Below are 12,015 nucleotides of genomic sequence, written 5' to 3' on the forward strand. Positions count from 1 at the left end.
TAGTTACCGGTACCAGTGGTTGTTATGGCGCAAACCTTCAACTTAAATAATAACTAAGTGACAGTTTTGAATTTCTCGTTCGCTTTTTTGAATTTATATAACATAGAAAGCCAGAATGTTGTGGGAAAGTTCTGATAATGATAATATCGGTACTCCAACAGAACTCCAGTACTCCTAATATTGGTACTCCAACAGAACTTACAGAAGCTGCAAAAAGAGCAGAAGCCAGTTTACTTCCAGAAAAAAGTAAGGGGCGATATGAAACAGCATTGAAAGTATACGAAAAATGATGTGCCGAAAGAAATGCTAAGAATATTGCTTCGGAGACAGTCTTGATGGCATATTTTAGCGACATGGCAAGGCAGAAAAAACCATCTACTCTTTGGGCTACCTAGAGCATGATACGGATAATGCTAGAATTAAGGGAAAATACTGACATATCAAAATATCACAAACTCGTCGCTTTTTTAAAACGCCAGAATGTAGGTTTTTAAGCTAAAGAAGTCTTGCATTTTTTACCTTCAGCAAATAAAAAGAATATTTTGCTTAATTAAATGAGGCGAGAAATAAAAAAAACCTAGTGAGGGAAATGAGTGAGAAATTTAGCGAGGGAAATGGAAGAGGGAAGAAATGTAGATAATTTGACACTTTCAAATGTTTTAAAAGTCAGTAATGTCAGTATTACATATGTGGTTGTAAATAAAATTACTTTTGATATTAACAAAATCATAGGTTGTACACCTAAGGTGTGTCAATTTTTGACTTATGTTTGATTGTTACCTGTTCGGTTTTAATTTAAAAATAAATGCAATATTTCTCAAATTACTCAAAATCGGCTGGTCCAAAATTGTTCAAATTTGGCATGTGTATTTACCATACATAAACCTTTAAAAAATCCATTTACGACTTCGCTGTAAAATCAATAGGGGGCCAATATCTGGACAGAAAAAAAATTTGCATGGGATTTCCTATGTTTCCAACGACGATGCACCACCCAGTATATTTGCTTTAAAGTTGGTTTACATTGGTATTAATAGTAGTAGAGGACGGTGGTAGAGTGCGTACTATCTTACTACGAGAATCATGTAAACAGTTTGTGCTAGTGACATTATAGTACTATAGATAGTCTAAGGGCGAGTAGAGTGGATAGCACGTGTGGAATAGTACACTCTACTAGCCTACCCCCACTATCACCATCTTACTCTACTCTACCGGCTTGCTAGTTTACTATACCAGTGTAAACAGGCACTAGACTAGCTTAAGTAGAGGTGAGTATTTGGATGCTTCTTGTGCTTGCCGATCTTTTTTTACTTTTTAATTAAAACTTAAATTTTGCTTACGTATGAAAGAAAATGTGGACGGAATCTGAAACTACGAAATTAGTGGCAGTATACAAGGATTACGAGTGTATATGGAATATCAGCAGCCCTAATTATAGAAATAGATCAATGAAATCAGCCGCCTACGAAGAAATTGTAAAATATATATCAAAGGAAAAGTTTGGTATAGCCGAATTAAAACAAAAAATTAAAAATTTGAGGTGCACTTATAATCAAGAAGTTAACAAAATAAAAAAGTCAAAAAAATCAGGTTCTGGTTTAAATGATGTCTATGTTCCAAATATTAAGTGGTTTGCTTTAATGGATTCTTTCATAAAAAAATGTAAAAGGATCTGGATCGGCCATTTTTGCCTAACCTGCTTGTTCATTGTCACACACTTTAAACTGATTTTTTCAAACATCTGAACATCTTTTCAAATTACTGGAAACGTGTATACAGTTACTCTACCAAAGTGGGCAAAGTAGAGTGTTTTAGAAAATAAGTATGCTAGTGAACTCGACTACTATTAATACCAATGTAAACCAGCCTTTAGAAGTGATTTTGAGCCATATTATCGATAGAAAAAAATAGCAAACATTAGTTTAACTGAGCGTCTAATCAAGCAAAGGAACATTAATACAAAAGGACTTTGATTCTCACAGTTTAAAAATTCGAATGAGTCATAGAAAGCGCACTAAACCTAGGGTTTATATACGTCCGTATTTTTTAAATAATGGTTCGGTCGGAATTTTATGGCCGGAATTGAAAAACTGTCCGGCAAATTTGACCGTATAATCAACTTAACTTTGTTGAATATTTTAATCCTTACGATGTCATATCTCTGTTAAACAGACATTGGTTGAAAGTACACGCATATATATCGGGTTATTTTTTTCGGTAAACTCGTTGATGTAAATTGTGATTCCATTTGTCTTTATTTATAACGATTACGTCGGGGCTTTATGAATATTAGTCTGTCCAATAATCAATGACAGTGACAGTTGTGCTTGCCATTTTAATTTCCAATTAAATTTTATTATTTGTCATTTTGTGCATGTCATTTGTCGTAATCTTCCCCGACTTTGGGCCATGTTAAAGCTTCATTCATAACCTCGAAATCAGTGGAATAAATTAGTAGTTTCAATTAGCCGTAGAAGTTTGTTCACCGAATTTTAATGTAAGCACTCAGAACGTCATAATTAGTGGAGTACTTTTCAATTATTGGAAAAAGTTAACAAACTTTTCCACTAATTATACTTCAAAATTTGCGAGGAATGTTATTTTGGCCTTTCATTATCACCAGTCAAGAAAAATTCGAGGAAAAATTTTGGTTAGAAATCAAAAGTTTATTGTTTTATAAGCTAAATATTATGCTTTCTCTATGGATACAACAGACTACCGCAAGCTGTTGCTAGGATATTTTATTAATTTTAATTGTGATTTTTAAACATTGTGAATGATCGTAAACTAAAAAGTATAAAGTGTAATTGAAACCACTAATTTATTCCACTAATTGATAGGTTCTGAATGAAGCTTAATTGTATATGCAACGGGTAAATTGCATTTAATAATGCCAAAACGAAAATGTGTAGTAACTAATGAAATATGCTCAAACTTCTCTTTTTTATTAAAAGGGGATTGTCCAATTCTGATGTCATTTGTAACATATGCAGTACAAATTTTAGTCTGCTTACAAAGGTAAAAGGGTATACCAAAGGTTCAAAGGTTTACTAACACTTTTTCAGCTGCCTTTAATTCTCCCTTTAAACTATGTTCATCTGTTCAACGAATCTAGGAAGAAGGAATCTAGGAAGACATCCAAACAGTGACAGAAAATACAATTTACCTGTGAATTAAATTGACAGACAACAACTCTCACTGTCATGTATTCTTTCGTTAGACAAACTTTACATATATTTGATATCACTTAAAATTTACGTAATCGATCTTTAAATTCATTGTTGCCAACCATGGACATATTCGGCGCCGGGCTGACTAACTGGAATTTAAGTTTCGCGCTGGGGATTCAGGTGGCAGCTCTCTGTAAAAAATGCCAAGTTGCCACATTTATTTATTTATTTCCTGATAACATTGTCATTCGTTTTGACATTTTAGTTTTGTATTACGAGTTTTTGGTTTAACTAAATTCCTAGTTGAGGAACTTTAAGCTTAAAAATGTTTACTAGCAGACCTTGTCGAACATTGTTCTTTTTAGAACCGAATATTTTGAACAGGAAAGGGGTAATAATGGTCCTTTATATCCCTTAAGTGCTGTTAAGAAGGTGAGTTTTGTTGATGTAAATATAATAACTTTCCATTATATAATTTGGGCTAGCCGAAAAGAGCCTTTATTTGCTATCGATAGTTGTGCCTCGGTGGTACGAAAGTGCTACCATTGCACGCAGGCCGCTATCTCGCGATGCGGGACTTAATATCTTACCGCTACTTTACGACAAGTCGTGTATATATACTCTGCGCTGTGCTCGACATATTGTGGAAACGACCCAAGCTCACCTGATGATGGGGTAGGGCCCCGAAACCGGTAGTGAGAGCAGGTTGATCCACATTATGTCGAACACAGCGTGGAATTAATTTCCATATTAGCAGTTCAAGGCAAGAAACTCTTATATAATTTTATTATATAATAACTTTTATATATTTATAATGAATTTATTTTTGTTTCTTAAAATATTCTGATTAAAAGAAAATATGTAAAAGTGAACAACGCTGTGCCAGTCAAGCTTAATCACGTGAATAAAAGTTTATTTGATATGAACAATAAATTTATAATTTATTTTTTGACGTCCGGATTTCCGAAGTCACTTATCCGAAATTTCCAAAAACTTGTACGGAAACCCTAATTGGATCATAAAACTTATCTTATACTACCTTATGTTTTTTTATACAATTGTCTCAAAAAATCTACTCTTCGTACCTCTCAAGGTTTTTTTCTGTGATGTTTTTTTAATATTTGCTATAATTTAATAAGACCAATACCAAATCTCCTTTTTTTCACGTCAAGTATTGCATTTGCCCATCACTATCTAGATTCTAGAATATAGTATCCAATTTCTAAATTTTTCACCTTAGGTTGTCTTAAACACCCGAAAGAAAGAATGGCAAAAAACCATCACTGAAACAGAAAAAAAGCTATTTTCATTCTTTTCAGTATTTTGTTCTCTCTTCTTTATTGATTCTGACGACGCGACGACGAGAAACGTATCCCATGGAAAACTGTACCGGGTCTGCATTTCTGGCCTTTGGTGCCGATTTTCAAAGCGCTCAGTAAAATAAGATGTAGGTTCTGAATAAAGAAAGAAGAGCAAGTATTTTCCCCCGCGCATGAAATCTAGCGTCAGATTAAGTGGTTATGTAATAAATACTTCTCACTTTTCTCTCTGTCGACTTACTAGATCGAAGAAAAAAAAACACATGCTTACATGTAAACACCGACCCAAGATTTCGCTTGCCACTAGGGTATTATGTGTTTGTTAGGTAAATTTGTCTATCAGTTCTTAAAAAGCCACTGAATGTTGATGAATAAGATTATATCCGTCGATTCTAAATACTGCAATCCGTGAAATACCCAGCTGCTCCCAAATCCAAAATATTAAAATAATTATTTCCAAAAAGCATTAATATTATAACTTTTTCTCCGTTTTACAGTATATCACATCAAAAACGAATATACGAGCGAATCAGACAGCGAGAGACCGAGAAAAATGGCGGATTTGGCGCCGAGAAAATTCGAAGGAATCGGACCCACAACCAAAGACGGAATGCCCCTCATACTACGATCGGTAAGTAAGCAGTGTGTGCGTTGTGTGTAAAACCAACCAACTGACTGTTATCTTAATCACCAAATTCCATAGCGATAATCCTCTTTAAACACCTAACTTTTTTACGTATAGATAAATATAGCAGAAATTTTAATTCCAGGTGCAGTTGTGCGTCACCATATAATTTTTCATGCAACCTTTGAGACATTCAGATTGATGAGAACTAGACTACATTTTTACGACCGTAAATAAAATTATTGAAGTCGGTTTCATGACTTGTTAGTTTATGAGTTCATTATATTGTTCACTATATATTTTAGTAATTGAATATCACTATAAAAACAGAAATTAGATTTCATCAGTGATAAAAATTGAAAAGAGCTATAAAATTGAAGATAATTCTCAGGAAATTTACTATATTTTGAGAGTGGTAGACAATGATGAATAATGAAATAAAATATTTTCTAAGTCATCTTCATCATCATTTCCATTACTCGCTGACGAGTATTTGATACGCATCAGAAGATGGTTACGGAAGGCGTTTTCTTTCATGTGCTTTTCTGTAACTGAAAAGCCCGATAAAGGTTGATTCTCACTATACCTTCAGTTTCCATTCCATATCCATTCCATATCCATTCCATATCCATTCCATATCCATTCCATATCCATTCCATATCCATTCCATATCCATTCCATATCCATTCCATATCCATTCCATATCCATTCCATATCCATTCCATATCCATTCCATATCCATTCCATATCCATTCCATATCCATTCCATATCCATTCCATATCCATTCCATATCCATTCCATATCCATTCCATATCCATTCCATATCCATTCCATATCCATTCCATATCCATTCCATATCCATTCCATATCCATTCCATATATCCATTCCATATCCATTCCATATCCATTCCATATCCATTCCATATCCATTCCATATCCATTCCATATCCATTCCATATCCATTCCATATCCATTCCATATCCATTCCATATCCATTCCATATCCATTCCATATCCATTCCATATCCATTCCATATCCATTCCATATCCATTCCATATCCATTCCATATCCATTCCATATCCATTCCATATCCATTCCATATCCATTCCATATCCATTCCATATCCATTCCATATCCATTCCATATCCATTCCATATCCATTCCATATCCATTCCATATCCATTCCATATCCATTCCATATCCATTCCATATCCATTCCATATCCATTCCATATCCATTCCATATCCATTCCATATCCATTCCATATCCATTCCATATCCATTCCATATCCATTCCATATCCATTCCTATATCCATTCCATATCCATTCCATATCCATTCCATATCCATTCCATATCCATTCCATATCCATTCCATATCCATTCCATATCCATTCCATATCCATTCCATATCCATTCCATATCCATTCCATATCCATTCCATATCCATTCCATATCCATTCCATATCCATTCCATATCCATTCCATATCCATTCCATATCCATTCCATATCCATTCCATATCCATTCCATATCCATTCCATATCCATTCCATATCCATTCCATATCCATTCCATATCCATTCCATATCCATTCCATATCCATTCCATATCCATTCCATATCCATTCCATATCCATTCCATATCCATTCCATATCCATTCCATATCCATTCCATATCCATTCCATATCCATTCCATATCCATTCCATATCCATTCCATATCCATTCCATATCCATTCCATATCCATTCCATATCCATTCCATATCCATTCCATATCCATTCCATATCCATTCCATATCCATTCCATATCCATTCCATATCCATTCCATATCCATTCCATATCCATTCCATATCCATTCCATATCCATTCCATATCCATTCCATATCCATTCCATATCCATTCCATATCCATTCCATATCCATTCCATATCCATTCCATATCCATTCCATATCCATTCCATATCCATTCCATATCCATTCCATATCCATTCCATATCCATTCCATATCCATTCCATATCCATTCCATATCCATTCCATATCCATTCCATATCCATTCCATATCCATTCCATATCCATTCCATATCCATTCCATATCCGTTCCTTATTTTTATTGTGTTGACGCTATACGTAAACTTCCGTTCCGTATCAGTTCCATACTTTTTATTGTACAATTTATATAATTACGAAAGTTTTATTTTAAAAATTTGTATCTTTTGGAAAAGGTTGGAATAAAGTTGTTTGTATAACACTGTTTGGAAAGGAATGATTAATAATTAAGAGGCGAAAGAATAAATAAATATCAGCAAAATTTTAACAGAGGTGGTACAAATGTAAGAACTTGACAACGCTGCTTCCGATACGCTTCAGTCCGTCCGCAAAAAAAATGTATGGAAGAAAAGGATATGGAACGGAAGGGAAACGGAACGGATAGTGTGTATTGTCGTATTCATTTACATGATATAATATTTTATGTAAACGGAAGGGAGCTGATATGGAAGGTATAGTGAGAATCAACCTTTATCCTGTAGGTCCATCTACCAGTATTGGAGTTCTCCTATTCCAGCTGCCATGCATTTAGTAGGTTTTCCCGTGCCTCTTGTTTATTAAGACCCATATATGTTTTATGTCTCTCGGAGGAATACCTGCTATAACCAAGGCTGAATCTCCCGAGATATATAGTCCTATACGCGCAACATGTCCTGATTTCTGCAACCCGTTGCAATCGGGCAAGGTTTAGTTTATTTTGGGCTTTAGATATTGCTTGTATCCATATAGGAGCGTAAAGTAGTTGTGAATGGACCACCCCGCATGACGCTTCTTTTTTAACGCCTTTGGCCTCCAACATTAGGTAGTAAACGTGATAGTGCCCTGAATGATTTCTCATCTTTCAAAATGGTCATGCCTATGTGCTCTTTAAAGGTGCGTTTTTTGTCCAGCCACACTCCCAGGTATTTGACTGCATCTTTCGGCTCTACTCTAGTACCCTCTACTTCGAAAACTACGGGAGAGATATTTCCCTTTGTGGATATTTGCACAGCTTCCGTTTTTTTCGGTGCTAATTTTAATTTATTATGCATCATCTAGGCAGAAACTTTAATAAGGGCAGTGTTAGCTTTATTCATTAACAGATTTTCATTGTCAGAAACAACAACCAGGGCTACGTCATCAGAAAATCCAATTAACGTCACGCCGCGCGCCGCTAGGTAGATCTATATTTAGCAGGCTATCATACAATATATTCCACAATGTTGGCCCTAAGACTGATCCTTGGGGTACACCACTAGTAACACTAATCGTTTTTGCGGTCCCTTCAGCTTCCATAATTATTCTTTTATCTGTTAAGTAAGACGCAATAATGGAAATCAAGTTGATTTCTTTTTCCATAAGTCTGTTTGGAATTAATTGTCTAGATGCGCTATTAAAGGCATTTCTCACGTCCAACGTGATGACTCCGATTTCGATTTCGTGGGGCATAATCTGCTGCTTCTTTGGCAATTTTCATTACCTCCATAATAGCGTCTACGATTTGCCTTCCTTTTCTGAAACCAAATTTATTTATTGACAGTCCACCCGTCCTGTCAAGCTCTTGGTTTAGTTTTGCAAGTACCATCTGTTCGTATTGTTTTCCTTCCACATCCAGAAGACATATTGGTCTATATGCTGTAGGGTTTCCTATTTCTTTAATAGGTTGCGCCTTACCTATCTATCTAAAAAACAGAAGTCAGGTTCGGGTCTTATTTTCGGGACTTATAATTTAAACTTTTGATTTAAACTTTTAAGATTCTAGATCTAGACCCTCCTTAAATTCAGTTTTTAATGTCGAATAAAATTATATAATATTATATTTATATGCATTGTGCTTTCGGTAATCTACATTAAAGTGGAATTATCATAGACTTAAAATAAAAGTCTATGGGAATTGTTCTGTAATTTTGTTAAGATTGGTTGCAGACAACTATATTTAACAGGTACAGGCTATTTTACTGTTAAATTGTAAATAAAAAGAAAAATATTAGTTGCTGATTATAATTTATTATTATATTTAAAGTTAAATATTAATTATGTAGGTACAATATAAAACATATAATTGTCCAAAAAAGTCATAAAAAGAAATAAACTAATAAAAATAAGTCACGTTTCATATACTAAATAAATTTAGTTGACAATAGTTTAAAATAAATGATGATAAGCAGATTCTATCAAAATAGATTTTGACTATAGATTCTATCAAAGAATGAAAACGAAATTATATTACCATATAGAAACGCGTTTTGATTTTTAGGGCTGTGAAAAAATTCAGCTATTCACCTATTCATGTTTTTTTTAGTTTTTTTCTAAAACGGTATGGAAATATGGAAATGGATAACGGGATTAACCGTTCAACAAGCAAAAAAAAAGTCAATAATATATTTTTTTCCTCTTATAAAGACAATCCGGGGACATACTGTATACATATTATACGGTGCGCAAAATTAATTACTAGGCTAACACAGGAAAATCCCCCATATAACCTATCTATAATCCTTCCAATATCTTATCAGTACGAACAGAATTAACTGACAAGGCAAAGCCCATAATATAAATTTAATATGAAAAATTTTATAGAATAAAATTTTATAAAAGGGATAATAGTAGTTCGAGATCAAATGAATAGATCTATTGTTTTGCAGGAAGTGAAAGACAAGGACCAATCTAAATGGTACAAGAGGATGTACGACACCATTCATAAACAGAAACCCCATAGAGGTAAGTCCAATAGTTTCAAATAATGATTTTATCGTCCTGATGTGTTCATAGTCTGGTTCTGATTTTTTTTCCACCAAATGATTTTGCAATAAAAGTCTTTAGTATTATCCCAAGATCACATGTTATAATATAAATATTCTTAAGGATGAAACTTATTTTATTTTTTATTTGTTGCATTTACCAACTTTTAATACAGGGTATAAAGAATAAGCAAGAAAAATTCTCGTGGTATTGATTTTTCAAAAATAATGTGAGTTTTTCATATATTTTTTAGTCTTTGTATTCTTGTATTTGCGCTGTATATTCACCATTTTAAACCATAGATAAAAGAAATAAATTTAGATTGGAATGCTCGGCTTCCCGCCAAAACGTTTTTTTGGACCGCGGACGTTGTAGGGCAGTGCTATAGCAGTTTCTCTCAAGTACAACCGCAAACAAGGACACAAAGGATTTTTTCTTGTGAAAGTCGATATATGATCAGTAACTTCAAAAACTAAAAAATCACCAAAAAATTAATCCGTTCTTGATGAAAAAATACCGAAAAGTATATAAAACATTCATACAGAGTCAGTCATAAAGTCGTGGCACATCAAAGTTACATTTTTTAAGTGGAACCCCCTGTATATAATTGCATATTTCAATTCTTCCTTCAATTCTAAGCAAAAATGGAGATACACCCAATGTACCTCAAACCAACCGGTTCCGAGTTATTGACTTTAGAAAATATCACTTAAACAATTCGGTTTAATTAATTTCGATGTGTTCGGTTTCATTTAACGATGTCATTTTGGAAACTTTGATACTTAATAATATTTGAAATTAGTTTTCAAGTTAGCATTTATAGATGTATAAAATGATATTTTATCAAGGCTGAAAATTACAAAATTTTCATTTAATATTTCAAAACCAGAACTCGATATTTCGGAAACGGTTAGATTCAGATACATTATGTTATTATAATTTTTGATTAAAATTTAAGGAAGAATTGAAATACCTAATAATATACAGTGGGTTCTATTTAAAAAAAATTATCGATAGTATATAGAGGCAATTTGGTTTACCTTGTAGAGGCAAATAACTTTCTAGAGAAACCAAAAAAAAACAAAAATGTTAAAAGAGTAGGCCCTAATTAATATTTAAAAACGAACGAACTTATGATTTTTTTCTTCGGTACTTATTCATTTACACACTGTATATATTAAGTTTATATTCAGGGTGTCCCAGAAATAAGTGCAAGTATTTTAAGGGATGGTAGATCTCGATAAATGAAACATAATATGTATGTTCTCTTTATTGTTTTTCAAATAAGTCCAAAATAACGGAGTTATTTTACTTTTTCTACGCATTTTCTTTTTTGTAAATTTAATCTACTACCTATGTTGCCATATTATCAAGAAATTATTTTTTTTAATAAAAACTAAAAAAAAATCCCAACAAATTCCAAATTTTCAAAAAAAAAACAATCGCGATAAAAACCTCATAGGCGTCTTTCTGTGGTTGAACTATACTACCAGTTAAAATACTTGCACTTATTTCTGGGACACCCTGTATATATGCCAAAGAAACTAATTTTCAATACGGTCCTGCACTGCGTACTATTGTCTTTGACTGTGACTCTAATTATGTCACATAACAATAAATAAATAATCACATAATAATAAATAAATATTGTTAATTTCAAGGATAAAAATTATAGAGAATTTTCGTGGCAATAATTTTTCCGCACCTATATCATTTTTATCAGGTGTAGTATTAAACAAAAACATTTTCTTTTTCAGATGAATACGTCACCATCAAGTACAAACAGAAAAGAGGTAAATATTAATCATGAATTTAACAAAAAAAAAATCTGCGAAAGACCTGGTTACAAAAGAATCGCTATAGACACAGTTATTTCAATGTATTCTTTTATAGAATAAATTTAACATTTGGGTACAAAATAGATCGTAAACATCTTCCTGTAGGTCTTTAAACTCTATATGATTACTAGTATTCTTCTTACTTTTAATTTTTTTTTATGTTGCCAACACAATGATGAATCTACAGAAAAATCCTTATATGCTTTGGCTCAAATTTTCAATATGTAGTTTTACGTAATAACTATGAATAACATAACCAAACATTATGTACATAACTAAATTATGTACTTATCTAA

The 12,015-nt window shown here is 33.0% G+C and overlaps 1 protein-coding gene across 3 annotated transcripts in view; it reads left to right on the forward strand.

Annotated features, from left to right (window-relative positions):
• Positions 1 to 12,015, forward strand: part of LOC115880570 — a 185,298-nt gene that overhangs the window by 94,172 nt on the left and 79,111 nt on the right. For all 3 annotated transcript variants that reach the window (XM_030897825.1, XM_030897826.1, XM_030897827.1), the window contains exons 8-10: positions 4,987 to 5,120; positions 9,785 to 9,860; positions 11,639 to 11,674. In XM_030897825.1, coding sequence (XP_030753685.1) covers positions 4,987 to 5,120; positions 9,785 to 9,860; positions 11,639 to 11,674 — 246 coding nt within the window. The remainder of the gene's footprint in view (positions 1 to 4,986; positions 5,121 to 9,784; positions 9,861 to 11,638; positions 11,675 to 12,015) is intronic.

This window comes from Sitophilus oryzae, unplaced genomic scaffold (assembly GCF_002938485.1).
Source record: "Sitophilus oryzae breed Bouriz unplaced genomic scaffold, Soryzae_2.0 scaffold_1637_pilon_pilon, whole genome shotgun sequence".
Classification (NCBI taxonomy): Eukaryota; Metazoa; Arthropoda; class Insecta; order Coleoptera; family Curculionidae; genus Sitophilus; species Sitophilus oryzae.